The following is a 20,093-nucleotide window of genomic DNA, read 5'->3' on the forward strand; positions in this document are numbered from 1 at the left end:
CCTGGAACATATAAACTCTTATCTGAATGTGTTAGTGTTGGCAATGTTTACTGAGTACACACCAACTGAAAAGCTCCAAGAGTTTAAAAACATCAACAAACCTCCTGTGCCAATCATAAGTTTTCAAAAATCACCTGTTTAAACCGTATTATCAGGGCATGTGGCCACTTTGAGTGAGAGAATAATGCTGACCTCTTTGTTATTTGCGATTCTATTAAATGGCAATTATGGCTAGAGGTTCTGAGAATGGGAGAGAATAAAAAAAAACTAACTTGTATTATGATTTATTTTTTACTTTCTGAGCAGGTACATAACTGGTTACTGAAATTCAACATGGTGCTGACGTTGTAATTTAACTACAGCGTTCACATCTTCTTCTTGGAAGTGTTTGTCGTCGACATCCAAAGTTTGAACACTGCCTGCTTGAAACACAAACCACGTGGCATGACCGATCCTCCCGTGCCTGTGCGCAAGAAAGATTTCTGCTGATCGGTGCAAAGCAATATGCTGAATTAGTGGTAAAACCGAGTTATCTGAAAGCAGTAGATGTTCCAAACGTATGGAAATTGGGTTTAATAGATTCAAGCTCAATGTGAATGTGCACTCCAGCTTAAGCACTTCTGACACTGATCGCATTGCAACAAGGAACAGGGACAATTTATGGAACGTTATTTCCTCTCGCGCAATTTGCATTTCCTATATGAACACTTTTTCCTGTTGACATTATAATAGGCAATAGAATTACAGGAACTTGCTTTCTGCTAATGTTTTCTCGTGCTATTTATCACTGAGCTTTTGACATGCTTTCATAACTTCACATTTATTCATTTTACGGATCTGCAAGTAAAAGAAGTATAACCGACTTAACCATGAGGAGCTTAGTAATACAGTCTAAACATGTGATGTGCATGAGGTCACCTCTGCTCCTTCCAGGGAATGAGAAGGGGACTCCTGCTGCTCTTCCACCAACACCAGAAGGGATCCAAGACCACCGGGGACCGACCCCTGGCACGAACACAAAAACACATGTGCTCGAGCTACTATCACATCTGCAGCCTAATTAAAGCGTGCATGCAAACATTTAGCACTTCCAGTTAACCAGCGTCCTTGTGCTGTCTCACCTGGAACAATTTAAGAGCAGAGAACAAGAGAGCGGAGGGTGGGGCACGCCTGCTGTCCATTAACACTGTTAAACCCTTTTCTTTGGCTGCAGGCCTGTTGAGGGTGGATGAAGAGAGAGATGTTAAAAATAAGTGTTTAGCTTTAAACCAGTGTAATAGCCATTTTTATTTAGGTATTTTCACCAAACAATGAAGTTGAAACAAACATTTGTTCTTAAACAAGAGTTTTTTGGTCATTTGCATAGAATCACATCATTTCTACCCAAAGCCGTTGAGAAGCTTTGGTTCTGACTTGCCACAAGTAGTAGCAGTTATTGTGCCAGGTAAACTGGCAAGCTCAGATGTGTTTGTGAAGCTGACATTGAGTCAGTTTGTTATGTTTGTCCTCCGTTTTCTGGCACACTCTGTGTTTCCCTCACACCACCTTATGTTGTATTTGGAAAAGTCAAGAAGCGAGTCGAGTCGAACATAATTATGAGGCGCTTTTCGTTAAACAGGCTCGGTCTCGGTGGTATAACAGGAAACAAACCACACAAGCCTAAATATAAAAATGTGAACAAAAAAAGCCAGTTAAAGATTTTTAAACATACATTCAGAGAATCGGGGGAATCAGAGAGCCGAAGGCTACATTTATTGGCAATATCCCCCTGTATTTAAAAGCCATAAATCTCTGGTGACAACGGACGACTAAAATAAACAATCAAAGGAGGAACACGCACTTACCGCGTGATTGTGTGGTAACAGGCCAAGACGCGGGCCATCTCCTCCCCAGAGAAACCCGCTTCTGATGCGTCGGCCTCTGTGAAAACCAGAACACGCCCCAGCCTGTCCACTGTACCTGTGGTCAATATGCATCAGGTTAAGGATCGAGTGGGGAAGCCAAGCATATAGTTAGGGCTGGATCAGGTGACCCTGAATCCTCCCTTAGTTATGTTGCAATAGGTATAGTAGGTATATGCTGGGGGACTCCCATGATGCATTGAGTATTTCTTTTTCACCTTTCTCACTCACTATGTGTTAACAGACCTCTCTGCACTGAATCATACTTGTTATTAATCTCTGTCTCTCTTCCACAGCATGTCTTTTATCCTGTCTTCCTTTTCTCACCCCAATCGGTTGCAGCAGATGGCCCCGCCCCTCCCTGAGCCTGGTTCTGCCCGAGGTTTCTTCCTGTTAAAAGGGAGTTTTTACCTCCCACTGTCACCAAAGTGCTTGCTCAATCACATGATTGTTGGCTTTTTCTCTGTATCTATTATTGTACGATCTACTGTACAATATAAAGCACCTTGAGGCAACTGTTGTTGTGATTTGGCGCTGTATAAATAAAACTGAATTGAATTGAATTACTTAGGATCACCATGATGTGAACTTTGGAAATAAAGCAGGTTTTGTTTCAGTACCATAAAAAATAAAACATTTCTTTTGATACTTGGTAAAGATACAAGCCAGCTATGCAGACTAGAAAGGCAACAAAACAGAAAAAAGTTACTACTTTACAAAAGTAATTAGAAAGGCTTCACTGAAGCAATTTCACAAATAACACCAAGATAATGTGGGAAAACCCAGGAAGGACATGGTCCAAAGCTGACTTTTCTGATAAGTGTAAAAATAGATTTTTAGCTCAGGAATCATCTGATTACTGGAAATACTTCTGGTTTTGGGGGCTGCCTGGGTGGAGTGTACAGACAGCTAACAGCAGACCATTTACTGGGAATACACCAGCCTGCAGTGTTCTCACATTGGCACTAATCAGTGCCATTGGACATAAATATTCTAACAGACATGCATCAAAACTGTCAAATAGTCCTTTTTGTTTTTCCCCAAAACTTAGAGTTGATGTTGTGGTAATCACCAATGATGACTTAGACATCTGTGTGTTAAAGGCTATTGGTTATATGTTCTTGCTTAAATTGCCATTTGCATTTATATATGCATCTCTGTCAAATAAACCCTAGAAATGTCCAGTGCACATATCTAAACAGGCCCTTGTTAAAATGTTCTGAGCTGATTATGCAGAAGGCCCTAAAGAAGCTTGCCTGTCAACTTGAGCTTCCCTGACTGGAGAAGGTCTGCGTCCAGTTCCCTCAGCAGGGCGGGCTCTTTTGAAGCATCACCATTCTGTTTGTCAGGTGACGCAGCCTCCTCATTAGAGTGGTTAAAAAAAGATGTGCCCGACTGTCCGTTACACACAGGCAGAGATGATTCAGCTTCTGTGAAGGGACAGAAAAATATACAAAACAGTCTGAGGACAGTTAAGCACACATGACCAAATGTTCGTGCACAAACACGGTTTTCTTCAGACCTGCGCTGCTTTTCACTGTGTTGTCTGTCGCCTCGCTATCTGCAGCAGAAGCACCTTCAGTTTGGTCAGCCTGCTCTGCTTCCTCTGTTTGGCTCTCCTTGGCAGTCGGCAGTTTTGTTGAAGCAGTGCAGGTGGCTGGGCTTGGTTGAGGAGTTTTAATCTGCATTTTCAAGGCCTTCTCCTTTACACGACCCCCAGATTTAGCTTTCCCTTTGGCCCCCTTTCCCTTCCTTTTCCTCCTAAACACAAAGCAGAGGAAAATCTTAATGAGGCACACCATAAAATTAATAGCTGCACTTACAGGCATGTGTCACGGTCATGCCACATTGCGTTTTTGAGGCCTTTCTGTGTCCATAAGGTTGCAGCTAAGTGTTATCAAGTTGTGTTTTAATAAAGAAGTGTCAAAAAAGAACACAAATAAGATGAAAGAGTACGATATTTCAGTACCTTGGTGCTCTGAATCCTGCCGTTTTAACCTCTTTTCCTCTGGGGCATACTCTGTCCTCCACTTTTCCTTCATCCTTTTCATCCATGGATTTTTGGTTTGACAAACTCTTCTTTTTAGACCCAGTGTTTGTAATTTCACCACTTTTTGAAACAGCAGCGAATGGTCTCTGTGGTGCATCTGATGTTGGGGTATTAGCCTCACTGTCTCCGCTCAGTGGTTTATCAGCATCCTCAAAAACAGAGTCCGAATGTGATCCGTGATCAGAGTGGCCCTCTACAACGTGTCCATCTTTGTGGTTTGTTAACTCATGGATTTCACCTGTGTCCAAGCTGTTGTTGCTCTTGGATTCTTTACTTTTGTGGTCATCTTTACATAGCTGTGTGTGACCATTGCTATCTCTCTCCTTGCCCACTCCAGGTCTCCTTTCCTTGAATGGGCCATCAAAACAAAGGCGGCGGCTTTCCAGGCCTTCAGAGTCTCTGTTTGTTTTATCTCCTTCATCAGAGTCATGGACTGAGGAGGAGTAAGACCGCCTCCCTCGGCCAGGCTCGGCAACTCCTGGCACAGGCAGTGGCGGTAATGCTTCACCCTTGGCAGCCACAGCGTCTCCTTTGATGCCAAGAATAGCCCGAAAGCTTCCTGACCTTTCCGTTCGCCCATATCCCCATGCTTTTCCTCTGCGAACCTTGATAGCCTTTCCTCTCCTGCAAAGAGGTAGAGTCTTGGTCTTACAGATTCCATGCATCTCTTGGTACCGCTGCCTTGGATCGACTCCTCCATCAGGACCCCCCCTGGGTTCCAAAAGCTCGACATAATCCCCATCGAGCTGAGGTTGTCTCGATGTCCGCCCAAGGCCGTCTTCACTGCGCCTTCGTCGAGGAAGCACACAGTCAGAGTCCAAGCCATCCGGTTGCAAATCCTCATCTTCTTCTTCATCCCAGGACCAGGAGTCTAATTCCCCAGAGGATGAGCCACCCCAGCCTCCGAGGCTGCTACCCCCCTCGCTAGGCAGACGGTTGGACATTAGGCCCAACTCTTCAGAGGGGTCGTGGATAAATTTTGGGTAGACTACCTCCTTCCATGGAAGTCTAACCACACCATCACATGTACTGACCAGACAGGTGTCAAGTCCTCCTCCAACTTTGTAAAGAAGAGAAAGGAATGCATTTATGAAGAAAAACTACAGCATAATTTAAAAAAATAAGAAAACACCAACATCAGCTTGACTTGACTAAAATGAGCTTTGTTACATTTCTTTAGCTCTGCTGTTACGTTCTCCCCATCTGCCATCATCACCCTTATATACATAGCCCACGTCTTTCTCTCCTTCCACCTGGTAAAAAATATGATTCTTCAAGCAACCCACCTGTATTACCCAATCTTCAGTTCCCCAATGATCTTTTCTAACGGTCAGATAAGAGGAATCTGTTCCTTACCTTCTCTCTTGTGACCTCGCTCTTTGTTGACGATGTGAAGCCACTCAGTGGTGAACACAAGGGGATGCTGTGACTCGGGCACCAAGATTTCCTGAACAGTGCGTCCCCCAGGAGCCAGGCATTTTAGTGCCAGCCTTGGGCAACGTGTAGAGAAGGGAACCACCTGTAGGTAGAAGTCATTACTGCGCAGAAGCCTCCAGTCCAAAGTGGAAAGTTGGACAACCACTTTTTCGCCCAGGCAGAGAGGCCAGCCAGAGTGAAGGAACAAGCAACCCAGGTACTGAGACTGACACAAGAAAACAAAGAGAGAGTGTTAAATGTACGAACAGAAAATTAAACCTTCATTCAGATAATGTTAGATTTTGCTGAACAAGTCATCTTTCTGAACCCCTTCCGACTGTGTGATGCACTGACCTCCTTTTAGAACCATTAGAGTCCCCTCAGTGTGCACAATTGTGCTCTCCCATTCACCCACACCCACACTGGTGTCCGCCTGCATGTTGTATCTGGCTTAGTTATTTAAATGAGCAGAAATTCTAGAACTGATACCACACGAGTCAACGGTTTTCACAAGCTGAACTGGCCAAAAGCCAGTGCCACATACAAATGTCAGACATGACGTGTGTCCTAAGTGTAAAACTGCTTAGTTAGCAGAGAGTCAATGAGTCAGACAGAAACTTGCAGATGACCAGCTCCTCGCAACAGGCAGCCACTACTAAAACAGTTGGAAAACACATCAGGTGGCTCTGTAAGAACGACAGAATCAATTTCAATCAGTCCTAAATACAGAAAACCCTCCAGTGAATAGTAAAAGAATTTAACTGCAAATTCTGTGATTTCGGGCACAGCAGTGTGGGCCTCTTGTGGGACCCTCTGCACGATTAATCAACTGATCTATTTAGGTAATACACCTTAATCCAAGCACTATTCCCACCTTAATCAGTGGTGTGTCCAATCTATATCCCCTTTCTTAAAGCCTTGAAGCCTAAAACTCATCCAGAGCCTCTCTCTGCTGTTCCCAGTCACGTCTAATCGACTGACACAGGGCTGCTCGCTCCTCTCTCTGTGCCCTCCAGACTCACGAGACGTGATCAAATTAAATTCCTTCCTCAGCCTCTCCTCCATCTCCCCTTATTCTACCTCTGTCCTTTATTCAATTTCTTCCTCTTAAGCCTCCCTTCTGTCTCATTTCGTGCCTGTTCTGTCACTGTGGCAAGCTTTGGGGAAGCAAGTATCTGAAATCTGTCAGGGTGAATATTAGCATTAAAAAGCATGTGCAGCTTTTCCTCTCTTAAAAAGTTTGCCTATTTCGACCCAGTCCGCAATCTGTAACTCTCTGTGTCCTCTGGCCCACCCCCTCCTTCTCCCTCAATATGGCCCAGTGTTTGCTCCTTCTTCCCCACCTCCCATTACTCAAAAATTCCTCAATCAGTCTGCTATTGCCTGCTAAACTCCAGCATCGTCTCTGTTTTCGCACGGCACAGTGAATGGGAGTCATGTTCATTCTCTCCTTCGACTCCCACCGCTTCTCTGTTACTCACTCTTTCTCTCGCAGCAAGTAACACACTCACATATGGAAGGCATTATTGTCATGACTCACAGTCTAACTCCCATCCCAGGCAGCTCCACTCAGCGACAATGAAAACATAGTTTGCTCACAAACGCTGTACGGGGGTGTGTATATGTGTGTATGTGTGTGTATAAGTCTAGGAAAACTGTGGAGGGAAATATGAGAACGTTCTTAGCTACCAATCTTGCACTAAACACTGCGACTTGTTTACCTTTGCTTGTCTCAGAAAGATCAATATAAAGAATGCTGTTCAATTAAACATCAGGGATTCGAGTTAAATAGACATCGCGCCTTATTTCTTTGTCTCGGTTTGGCTAAGTGTGGCAGAAACAGCAAGAGAGTGACACAAAGTGGAAGTTGCATGTTTGCACAAGGTTTGGACAGTGTATCCTGTATCATATTATTTATATGCGTTTGTGTTTATGTATGTGTGATCCTAAAGACATCACAACATAAACTATTTATTTACACAAGCCTGCACTGTATGTCATTCACTCCTGGAGCTTCCGAGGCAGGAAAACCACCTAATTTGTTTGCGAATCTCAAATGTCACCAGAGACTTTCACAAATTTTACCGAGCAGCTAAAGTTTAGGGGCAGACTCGAGCCTCCATAACGTAGTGAACAACTGGTATTGGGTTACGTGTATCAAACTCTACATGTTTTAAGTTCTGGAGTCTTCCTGTCACCAGCTACAGAGACACTACAGGACCCCCGGCATAAAACTTGGACTTGACTGTTGAGAATACAACCCCAGTTTATATTGGAAACCACAGACTTTTAAGCCAGAATCTGTAGAAACCCCAAATAATAAAAAAACAATCAGACAGGTTTTCCACTGTTCTGAAATGATTTAGTGAGAAATGTTAAAGACTAGACTGAGGCTTAATTTGTGCTGCATTCTGCCAACAAGATCAATACCAGCAGTTCTTTGTCTCCATCAAACTGCAAATAAATTTCGTCTTATTGGTTCCTTTAGTCGTTTGCTGTCTTTTAAAGTACTTTTTAATAACTTGTCTGTCAATTTTAAATGAATGTTAAAATTGACTTAGCTTAATTTGACCTTTATAACTTGGACTTTACTAAACTTCATGTTGAAATGAAATCAAGACAGTAAGCATCTCCTCATGCATCTGTGGCTAAAACTTCCACGGATGCCACACAGTTACAGCGCTGATAACAGAAGAGATCAAATAATTTGGTTTCTTATCATGGGTATGCTACATAATTGTAAATAGAACTTATTGACTTACATTTCTTTATCTGCACTTTAGAACTTCTGTTTAAGAGATTTGGCGATGTCGCATCTTTTACTCACCTAACAGGTTTGGGTTTATTCTGCATAGCTGAATTTGACAAGGCATTGCTCAGATTATGAACTACGGCTTGACTGCCTTAAATTGTCAGTTCCAATAAGTAAGTTACCTGAGAAATGACCCAAGGACCATTTTAAAGGAATCAAGAAGCTAGCTGGTACATTTCTCAGACTATACTTCTTGTGTGTGATGGCTGATTCTGTTTCTAAGTATTCAGCTTTGTGTGTGTTCCATTCAAACAGTGTTTGCAGTTTAGAACTCACACAGGCATGCTGCTGGAGTTTGTGCAGGAGGTGCTTTGCAGGTACGAAGTAGTCCAGGAGATAGCGAAGACTGTCGTGTTGATAGGTCGACTCCAGGACTGAGAAGACCTGGACAATGGATGCAAGACTCGGTAAAAACACTTTGGAGTGAATAGAAAATTAAGCTATTCTCTGAATATCAGATTCTTAGGCACTAAACAGCATTTACTTTAGCAACATTTTTTTTGTGTGCGTGTGTGTATTTTTTGTCTATCAGTGGATTTGTAGAGGGTTTAATTTCCCCTTGAGTGGAAGAATTTGCTCAACCCAGACAGCATATGATCAGTAGTTAAAGCAAGCAAATCACCAAGGCTGTTTAATTTGATCCCTCTTGTTGTATCAAACAGCTTTTTCCATGGCAAGAAAGAAAACTGATTGGAAGCTATGTGACAACTTGGAAAAAAAAAACAATTACAAAGTAAGTAGAGTAACTCTCAATGGTTCAAGCCGTTGCTAAAAATTCTGTTTGTATCCAGGATTTTAAGGAAACAAAGCACCGAAAGCTAAATTAATGCTAGATATAGTTAGGGGTGCTATAATTTAAGAATATTTGGTTATAACTGACTAGATTTGCTTGTGTTATCGAAAAGTCAAGGTGTTCTTGCTGTAGGGTTTCAAATAGGGTTTCTGGTAGAGCGAAGATATGGAAAACATGTGCTTAATGGAATACTGGAGTAGCAGCATTGAATAAATCACAAGCTTGTGTTTTCAGTTAAACTCAGGTTTAAGGTTTAACTTCGCACTTGGTTAGGTTTGGAAACTGCAAACCTCGTTGGATAGTTAGTTAAGATTTTTTTGTTAGATTTAGGCATCAAAGTCTCTTCTGTAAGACTTGAACACCAAAGACTATTTGGTTAGGTTTAGGTACTAAATACTTCTTGGTTAGACTTCTTGGATAGATTTAGGAACTAAAACCTTCTCTGTGAAGTTTAGGTAACAAAGACTACTTGGTCCAATTTGAAAAAAGAAAAAAAGAAAAATCTAAGCTGGTAACTAAAAATACTAAAAACTAAAAATTTGAAAACTAGATGGAAAGTCTGTGCTATCCATACAAACCCAACTGCAAAAACAACTCAAAATTTGGCAAATTTCATTTTATTCCTAGAATATATAAAAACATTTTAAATGTTTAAAATGAGCAAAACATATTAGCTCATTTTGAATTCGATTACAGCAACACGTCTCAAAAAAGCTGGGACACCGCCATGTTTACCACAATGTAAACCGAGCTGCTGGAATCGTGGGAGAGGAACATTGTCCTATACTTGTCTACTGGAGGATTCTAGCTGCTCAACAATCCTCGGGTTTCTTTGTTGTGTTTTTCATTTCATGATGCTCCAAATGTTTTCAGTTGGTGAAACGTCTGGACTGCAGGCAAGGCTCTTCAGTACCCTTGTACTACAATGGCACACTATCTTTATAGATGCAGTTTGCTGCGCTATGCAAGGCCATCCCTGAAAAAGAAGTAGTCCGGATAGGAGCATGTGTTGTTCTGAAACCTGTACACAAAGGCTTTTTCCCCCGCTAATACTGACTATAGACATTTCTGTGCATTTACAGAAGCTGTCTGTTTTGTAATTACATGACAGTACAGGCAATGGCCTACACATTTTACACTGTTATTTCCTACAATTTAAGAAACAGATGTCTTTCATTTACTACAACAGCATGTGGACGGAGATAAACTGTTGAAACTGCACTTCTTTTACTTGTATTAAGAAGAATAATATGTAGTTAAACCCGATTAAACTTCTTTTGCTGGCAAAAAGGGAATGCGTTTGACATCCTTGCCATAGAAGACGGCAGCCTTTCTGGATCATGTTCACATATGGCTTCTTCTTTCGATAAAAGCGCTTTAACATACATTTGCAGACGGTGATTTCCATGACAGGCCAGAAGATGACAGCCATTCAATATGGATTTTTTATATTCTGACTCTCTAAAAGGCTCTTTTTATATCCAATCGTGTGACTGACCAGTAGGTAATCAACCTAATTAGTTGTAAATGTTCTGCCAGCTGTTTCTTTTCAGAACCAATTACTTTTACTTTTTGTTGACCCTGTCTCTGTGACCCTTTTTGAGGTGCTGCTGCAATCAAATTCAAAATGATGTCATATTTTCATGAAATAGTAAAATTTCTGTGTTCTACTGTGAATAAAATAAAGCTTTAGGAGGTCATAGCATTCTGTTTTTATTTATGTTTTACACAGCCAACATTTTCAGAATTGGGTTTGTACATCACACTGTCTTTGTCTACACAACCCTTGTATATTTCCCTGAAGACATGCACTGGGATGAAGTTGTGCGCACTAGTGAAATCTACCTGGGAGAGGAGGGGTGGGGCTGTGCTCTCAAAAGGAGGATAAAGCGATGAGAGCGCCCCCTGCACGCAGTCCTCCATTGCCTCTGAACCCTGCGAGAGATAAAGAAAGGGTTAAAAAAAAGGGTTTAATTCATCACCGGACACTGAATCAACTGTAATATCCGTTTGTGTTGAACAGCCGGCTTGTGTCTGTTTTTGCTGACGCCCACACGTACACATAAATATACACACATGGTCGGCTCTGAGCTTCCTGCTGTACGGCCTCCAGAGTGTCAAGCATTTCCTCCGAGGCCCAGTAAATGTAGAAACCCCCCAAAACAAAGGTGACTTCACTTCAGTTTGTTAACTCCCTAATACTTAGCTGCACACACACACACATTATAGCACCGGGCAGGTCAGTGAGTTGGAGCATGGAGCACATAACACACTTGGTGTTTATTTTTGTTGGCATGGTAACCTGTAAACCGCCCCCCTCTCCAACTTCTCTTTTTCGCTCTCTACTTTAACATTTCCTCACTGATCCTCCAGCAGCTTCTCTTTCTATTTTATTTAATTTTTTACATCATCTCTATTTTTTTAACCCAACTTTCTTTCTTTCACCTCCCGCCGATTCTCTGAATGTCATCTGACAACAATTACATTGAGATTCTCTGCAACAGCCCGCGTAGCGTGTTGAATATCTGCAAAAACCAAAGCAATAGACAGAAAGCAATAAGTAAAAAAAAAAGGCTGAGGAGGGGAGAACAGAGTGTGTGGAAAAAAGTGGAGAGCGAGCGAGAGAGCCAGGAATGAATGAGCTGGTGGTGTTGTGGGGGCTTTTATGGAAGAAGACCTAGGTTGAACTGTATTTCAGTATTATTTTTTGGGCTTGTTTTTGTGTGCAGAGGAGAGCTGAGGTTTAGCCACAAAGGAGGACAGAATGAGTCGTACAAGAAGGATACCATTTGAAATGTACCTCTTACACAACTTTTTGACTGAAATGCTCTCACAAAATGAAGCAATCAGTTTAAGAAAGATGAAAATATAAAGTCATATCTTATTTGCAACTGTTTTCGATCCAGATCTTGGGAAAAATAGTTGTGCTATTAACTAAAAGCAACAAGGAAAAGAAATGGTGTGGAAAGCGATTACTGTATCCTGCTTTTCAAATGCTGAAAATGAAAAACAAAGTGCATGTGAGATGGTCACAACAAGTCAACAGTATAACTGGGTGGAGTGCTGTTCTGCTGAGGTTATTCAGGGCTGCTCTGGACAGATGTTCGGTTCTGTTTCCTAACTAGTCTTTTGGCTAGAAAGCTCATCTCAGTCTGTTTAGTTGAACCCCTGTACAGAGTGGGTGAAAAACTCGACTCTGAAAACCAGAGAGAAGTCAGACACAGACTGCATACGAACATGGCTGTAGTCACCGCGATGTCATGCATGTTGGTGTTTTGAAACTGGATATGACAATCGAGGGGTACACGTGACTGTTAAAATTAGGAATGCTGCAAGTTTATATAATAGCGTGTGGTACTTTGGGCTGCTCCTACTCCATTTCCCTGGGGGTCGCCACAGCGGATGGATAGCATGTTTGACTTGGCACAGATTTTGCACCAGATGCCCTTCCTGACACAATCTTCCCATTTATCTGGGCTTGGGACCAGCACTAGGAATACACCAACTCGTGACTACCTCAGTTTGTGTCTCCTAATGGTCTCAAACCAAGGAACAAATGTTAACCACTACACCATGTCAGCTGGGAGGTACACCCATCCTCAATTGTACAATTGAACAATATAATGTTCACTTTATAAAATGAACATTTATTGCTGTAAAAAGACTTAGAATTGGCACAGAAGCCCCCCGCCCTGGGCCGTTGCTTGGCGGTTGGGGACCGCTGATAGAAAGCACCTTGAGGTGACTGCAGTTGTGATTCTGCACAATTTAAGTAAAAAAAGGAGTTAAAAATGGGGAATAAAAAAGTAAAAAGTGCTGTTTTGCTGTAGATGTATTTATAGTGAAACCTCTTTATGCAACCAGAGGCCAGTAGAAAAAAGAAAAGCAGGTTTAAGGCACAGCTGTGCTGGCTTTACTTTTTCAAAACACAGCTTAGATTTCCATGGGCAGAGCGCTCAGAGGACATGTTTGTTCACTGGTTTTCTTTGAATGAAGCCACTAAATCACCAACAGACTGTCATTTTATTATGTAGTTTCCAGAAAAGAAAATCTTAGTAGGCTAAAGTGATATTTTCAGTCTTATTTGACTCAAAAAATGGAAAAGTGTCAGGTTATTAGAATTTCAAACTTTTTAGGCAAGTTAATGCAAGTCAAATAGTCTGTTTTATTACCTTAAACAACACTGAAGAATACACTCACCGGTACCAGGTACCCTTGTTCAAGCTTTTTATTTTATATTCAATTTAATTTATTTTCTTTATATAGCACCAAATCTCTACAGTCACCTCAAGGCATTTTATATTGTAAGACAAAGAACGCATAAAATATCTAATCAGCATAACCACATGGGTGTAATTAAATGCATTTAGACATGTAGACAAGGTTCGGGATGGCCTGCTTAAGCTCAAACCAAATGTAAGAATGGTGGCTTTAAATGTGGTCTGAGTATTTCAGAAACTGGACAATTTTCCCACACAACCATGTCTCTGGTTTACAGAGAATGATTTGAAAAAAGAGAAAATATCCAGTGTGCAGCAGTTCTCTGGTTGAAGAATACCTTATTAATGCCAGAGGTCAGAGGGGAATAGCCTGGCAGATAGGAATGCAACAGTAACTCAAATAACTATTTGTTTCAACAAAGTATGCGGAAGAGCATCTCTGAACACGGTAACAGAAGACCACGCCGGGTGCCATTTCTATCAGCAAAGAACAAGAAACTGAAGCTACAGATCACACAAGCTCACCAAAAATGGTCTGAAGAGGCTACACATGCTACTTCAACATTCAGGTGGTAGGCACAGTGGTGTATAATAGTGTGTGGCACATTTTGGGCCACTTTGAAACAACATTTAAAAGTAGTGCTGTCATCGTTAAAATGATGTTAACGCCATAACCGTATTAACGTGGCAAATCTCCGAGTTACCGCAGATCACCACACTAACATGTTGACGCCATGCAGCCGCACGCACGGGGTGATCTGCGGTAACTCGGAGATTTGCCACATTAATACGGTTATGGCGTAAACATCCTTTTAACGGGATTAATGATGACAGCACTATTTAAAAGCCACATCGTGCATCGCCGTTCATGACCTCAGTGGACCCATCTTCTGACGGCTGCTTCCAGCAGAATTACACAGCGTGTCACAAACCTCAAATCTTCTCGAACAGGTTTCTTGAGCATGATTGATGTTGATGTGACCACTTTACCTGCACTTTTTCAATGTTAAAATAAATAAATTATAAAAAAATAATTTATTAATTGCAAAAAACATGGTATGAGCAATTGTGTGCAGGATTTGTGCTGCCAAAACTGTCTTTGTATAACACAGGGTGTGTATTAGTTTATTCATGATGGTCAACTGTGGACTGTACTATTTTACAGAGCATGCTATAGTAGGTGTAACAGTAGTAAAAAAAATAAAGGTTCAGACAGCCTTCTGGCTCACTGACAGAACATATTGAGTCTAGTAAAAGCACAGCAGGTGGTTCTGAGGATTGCAAGGCAACCCAGCAGTAACTTCTTCTTAACTGAAGCCCTTTTCAAACATCCCCACTAGACAATTCAACAAAACACTGAATTAAAGCAAAAACTAAAAGATGTCAGCTGAAAATCTTAAATGTTTTAATTCTTTTTTGTGTGCTTCCTGTAAGACACAAACATTTCAGTATCATTAGACTCACTGTAAATATTAGCCAGTAAGTGTGCTTAGTCTTTTCTTTGCAAAGCTTTTGTGCTTTGAAGACTCTAAAAGACGCAAATAGGAACAACTTAGCTATTTCAGTCCATCTGGTGCAATAGAGGCCTTTGGGGGACTTCTGCCAGATGAATCATTCACAGTGTGCATGCACCACTCATACTCTTGATTTAAATGTTGCTAAAAAAAAGACATATGAGCATCATATTACCTATTTGGGCATTAACTGATCTTTAGTGGACAACGTGAATTCACTAGCTGACTTTGTGGCCGACTAGCTAGCCTACAATAATATTTAGTTTGAATGTGCCATGTGCAATTGTATACCACCAGCAACTTTTTTATTTATTTATTTATTTTTTTAAACAGGCTTGAATCTCTTTGTGTTCACAGGCCTGTGCAGACAGCCTTCAACAGGATATACCACTGTTAACATCCACAGAATGGAATTTCTGTCTGGAAGCACAATTATTAAAAATGCACAGTGGAAATGATGTCTAACAGAGGCAGGAAAAGAGCAGCGCTGCTTTTCCACTAAACTGAAAAAGTCCTCGTTACAAAAAAAAAAATCAATACTGCTTATTTTCCAGTAGAATCACTGAAATGATGAGTGTTTCTGGGTAAAAGGTGAACACTCTTCTTTTTAACTTTAACTCTTTTGGTACACACAAAGCAAAGCAACAAGGATACATTCGGTAAATCTGATTTGTTGCTGGAATCCAAGACAGTAGAAGACATTCATGTTAAACCTGCTGCCTCTGCTTTGAGGGACTTTAGCTATAATCCAATTACTCTTCAATTGGACAGACACTGACCTTGAAATACAGGTCTTATTTTATAAAATGCTATGTTTTCAACAAATGCAGTCAACTTGCTGATAACTGTGCCCATGGCAAGTTGTTACCAAACAAAGGAAACCAAAAATTGATGGAAAACAGAAAATGAAAATAGCTTTCATTTCAGAAGAGCATGAGTGGTCGTGCATATATTCGAACATGTACTGTATGTGCAGAAGGATTTTTGCGAGTCAGTTTTTTGAGGCTATATCGAATAATGACTGCACTGTAAAGCCTGATGAATGCTATATATCCACCAATACTTGTGTTCATAAAGCACTACACTCACCAGCCATTTGGTACATGTAGCCAGTAGTGGGTTGGATCGTTTCCGCCTTCCTCCGAAGCCACATCTTTGTGGCAAACATTCCCCAGAGTTCCCCAAAGTATCCTAGAAAATATCGCCCACACTATTACCCCATGACATTGTGTGAATTTTAGAATTAGTTGCCTTTTTGTAGCTAATTTAAGTGATAACTAATGCGGTCTACTGCTGCTGTTCAGAGATGCTCTTCTGCATGCTGCATTTTTAACAAGCGGGTATTTGAGTTACTGTTGCTTTTCTATCAGCCTGGCTATTCTCCACTGACCTCTGGCATCAACAAGTCCATTTCACCCAAAGAACTGCCCTCAGTGGATATTTTCTCTTTTTGGACCATCCTGTGTAAACCCCAGAGAGGCTTGTGTGGAAAAATCTACAGTTTCTGAAATACTCAGACCAAGTCACTTTCAAAGTCATTTAAATCACCTTTCTTCCTCATTCTGATACTTGGATTGAACTTCAGTAGATTGTCATGCTCATGTCTCCAAAATGCTGCCATTTGATTGGCTGATCCAAGTTAACGAGCAGTTGAACAGCTGTACCTAATAAAGTGGCTGTGGAAATAGGAAATATGTAAGAGTACTGAAAAAAAACTGAGGTCTGATAAATTACGAATGGCAATGTAGCGTATGCAGTTGGGAGAAAAAGCACTACAAAAATGGTCGTGACCAGTCAGTGAATTTCTCTTTTTTTGTCAAAAACCAGCTTGTTTTGTGTTATTTCAAAATGCTTTCACTTGATGAACAGCAACCACAAACACAAATACCCCGTCTTCTAACTACAACTTACAAAATGATGGGTGACATATTGCTCACTTTGTTTTGGTATTTAGAGTCTGACATGGTTGAGTCATTTATAAAATCGTGTGCTTTTTCAAGGCAGGACAGTCTGTTTAGTGTGCATCTGTATCCTCATGTTTGTACGGTAAAAAGTGGACACTGTACAAAATTGGGGTCTGTCATTCTTGAGTCAGACTTCCTGTCTTTCTCTCTCGTACGGCAACTTGTCTTCCACACCGATGACTGGCAAAGAGAGAACAATGGAGATATGCAGGAAGGGGTGTAGAAAAACGAGTGAGAACTCAAAAAAAATAAGCCTGAGAGAGAAAAATAAGAGCCTGAGAAGTGGTTTTGGAGCTTATGACTGAGCGAGTTGAGAAACAGACTGAAAGAGAGACATTGAGAAGACCAGACAGATTTGCAGTGAGTGGGGGTTCAGACAGAAAGTGAGGGAAAAAAAGAGAACAAAAAAAGGAGGCTGACCAGTGGGAGCGATCGATGGCAAACAAGAGCAGCAGCAACCATGATAGAAACCAGATGTACATGAAGGACAGAGAAAGAGAGGAAGACGATAGAACAGGGAGGGGGCTTCGGTGAATGGAGGAGAGATAGAAAGTGACATGATTAGGAAGAAAACAGGAGAAAGATGCTGACAGGGAAAGAATGAGGAAAAAGAAAAAGTGAAGCGAAGCCAGCAAAGGAAAAAAGGCAGACAGACAAAAGGAGGATGAAGGGGGAAAGGGGGGAGGCCCAACATTGATTTGCTTTCTTAAATAAGCCTGTACAGCCAGATCTGATCTGACCTACTGTAGGTCAATCGGCTTCCAGGGATTTCTTATGGTTTGTTCTAGACTATTTAAGTGCTGAAGGAGTGTGAGCTGTTCTGAATTCATTAACTGCAACATAAAAAATCACAAATATAAATGATTAGAATGGGAGTTTCATACATTTTTTTTTAAATCATTAGACTTCCAGGAATGTAGAGAATCCCAGAGTTAACAGCTTATGAGCATAGTAATACTCCTGTGGAAAAAAACCCTGCTTTTCATGCCTCTCCTCATTTTTGTATATGTTTGAGAAGTCTGCGCAGATGTCTGCTGAGCGAGGGCCAGGGGTTAGCACAAAGTTTGTTGAACTATGACTCTAGCCATCTCTGCAGGCACATGGGGTCACAGCTGACCAGCTTTGAACTGAAAGATGGACAGAAAACTAATTGGCTGTCTTTTGTTTCTGAATTAACAAATTATATTTCACAAATTAGCCAACATTTCAGGGATGTACGCATGTATCAGTCAAACAAATGTCCATCCATTTTCTGCTGCTTATCTGGGTTCGAGCCACTGGGCAGCAGTATGAGCAGATAAGCCCAGACTTCTATCACTCTAGCCATCTCTTCTAGGTCATCCAGGCGGACACCCAGTCCTTCCAAAACCCGTCGAGACACATTTTCCAGTGAGTCCTGGGTCTGCCCCAGGACCTGCCCTGGTAGGAATCGCTGGAATACCTCACCTAGGAGGCATACAGGTGTCCTGATCCTGCCTGAAGGAAGGAAATTTTGAAGGAAACTAATTTCCGCCGCTTGTATCTGTGATCCCATTCTGTCAGTCACTATCCAGAGCCTGTGACTTTAGGTGACAGTAGGAACAAAGCCTGGCTGGTAAACTTTCATGCTCAGCTCTTTCTTCACCAGGGTCTCCCATGGCAAAGTGGAGGGGCCAGACAAGAAAGACCCAGACAACCCTATCACTTCACTATATCTCTAATAACTAAGAGATCTTAATGATCTAATCAATTACAGATCTAATAAACTAGAGATCTAGCAAACCCTTGTGGGGCAGGGTTACTGGGCCCTCACCCTGTGGTAGAGCATCAGGGGAGAGTATTTGGTGGCTTCACTTTATCCGTAAGAAGCAACATTGATCCATCCCTCTGTGCACCCACCATCCACTGGAGGGCTGTAGGGGTTCGGCTCTTTGGGGATTGGCCTAATTTGTGAATGGTTGTAGGCTCTGCCATTTGAACTACAGCCACCCAAAAGCAAATGCATTGATATCAACAATGACTATCATCATTTAAAAATCACATGCTAAATGATTCATAGCTGCATGGACTGTGAATTTTCTCGAGCATAGTCATTTACTCTGAACAAGTTCAGCACTGTTGTTAAGGTGGAAGCAGCACAGCAGTGCCAGCAGAGTGGGAGTGGTAAATACTATGTTGTCTAATGGTGAATGCTCTACACATAAGGGATCAGAATGATGCCACCTTGAAATGAAACCGAAATGGGTTTTTTTTCGGTTTCATTTCAAGGTGGCATCATTCTGATCCCATATACACAAGGGTCCTTTTTAACCCAGTGCAACAGAATGGCAGCTCACCAGCTTAACTGCCCCTCCACTGATGTACAAACAGTGCTTTGTTATCATTTATTAACACTTAGTATAAGAGTGAAAATGAAAGGATGTCAAATGATTTGGCAACTACTTTGTTTTAAATTCAGACTAAGAGCAAAATTAGATTAAAAAATGTGACACAAACTCTTATTAAGTTAAAAATAGCTAGCTAGATATTATAGTAACAGCAATTTTCTGTTATTGGGAAAGTTTATAAATATATCGGCACTATTCTAATCCTTGGTAAACTGTGATGTCAGCCATGAACACTTTGGGGGATAATAAATGTTCAAAAAAAGAAACCTGTTAACATAAACACCCGTTTACCTCTTTTTTTTTTTCTTTCCACGTCCACATCAAAAATGCAAATCTGAGTTTCATTAGCAGCTAAACACCCATTTGGTTACCACCTAGTTAACATTTTGTCTGCCATTTGGTGCAGAAAGCATGCAGTGGGTTTTATTGGAGCATTCTGGTGTGGCTCTGGGTCCAAAAACAGAAACAGTGAGCTGGACGTTTCTAAAATGCTCACTACAAGAAAACTGCAGACTTTTTAAGCCTTGTGCTCTATGTTCTTTGGTTTAATATTAATACATATTTAAGCAAAAGACCACCATTTTTATCATTTATATTATCGCGGAAAAAGCTAGATTGGTGATTATCAAGTTGGATAAAATGTCCAATAAAAATGGCCCAAACAGCAAGCTGCTGAGCTGAAAAGTAGCCATCCTCGGTCTGTATGCACTCTACGTGTCAGAAACTCTGAACAATCACAGGAAACTTTGTTTGCTGTGATTGACAACATGATTCTGTCCTGTCTGGCTCTTTCTAGTGCAGTTATCTCCACTGAACTGGCACTGCAAGCATGTTTAAACAAACACAGAAAATGGTTTGCTATAGCTTTCATAATACTGTACACATTTTTCTTTTTTTCCTTTTTTTTTGATGGATTGCCTTGCCAAACTCAAGGACTGGTACATCCCATTAGTTTCAAAATCAGAGATTTCTGGGCAGAGGGAATGGAATTTTCACAAGGGAGCCCTGCTGTATGTGTTTGAGTGTGTGTCACTTTGTGTTTGCTGATTTATGTTAG

At 41.2% G+C, this 20,093-nt stretch overlaps 1 protein-coding gene across 2 annotated transcripts in view; it reads right to left on the reverse strand.

Moving 5' to 3' along the window:
- arhgef40 (Rho guanine nucleotide exchange factor (GEF) 40) overlaps positions 1-20,093 on the reverse strand; it is a 44,839-nt gene that overhangs the window by 22,664 nt on the left and 2,082 nt on the right. For both annotated transcript variants that reach the window (XM_014329753.2, XM_042214781.1), the window contains exons 2-10: positions 10,818-10,907; positions 8,456-8,563; positions 5,308-5,593; positions 3,871-5,011; positions 3,424-3,662; positions 3,158-3,331; positions 1,845-1,959; positions 1,122-1,215; positions 919-1,005 (exon numbers count right to left, since the gene is read on the reverse strand). In XM_014329753.2, coding sequence (XP_014185239.1) covers positions 919-1,005; positions 1,122-1,215; positions 1,845-1,959; positions 3,158-3,331; positions 3,424-3,662; positions 3,871-5,011; positions 5,308-5,593; positions 8,456-8,563; positions 10,818-10,907 — 2,334 coding nt within the window. The remainder of the gene's footprint in view (positions 1-918; positions 1,006-1,121; positions 1,216-1,844; positions 1,960-3,157; positions 3,332-3,423; positions 3,663-3,870; positions 5,012-5,307; positions 5,594-8,455; positions 8,564-10,817; positions 10,908-20,093) is intronic.

This window comes from Haplochromis burtoni, unplaced genomic scaffold (assembly GCF_018398535.1).
Source record: "Haplochromis burtoni strain Fernald_Lab_line unplaced genomic scaffold, NCSU_Asbu1 Contig_609, whole genome shotgun sequence".
In the NCBI taxonomy this organism is placed as follows: Eukaryota; Metazoa; Chordata; class Actinopteri; order Cichliformes; family Cichlidae; genus Haplochromis; species Haplochromis burtoni.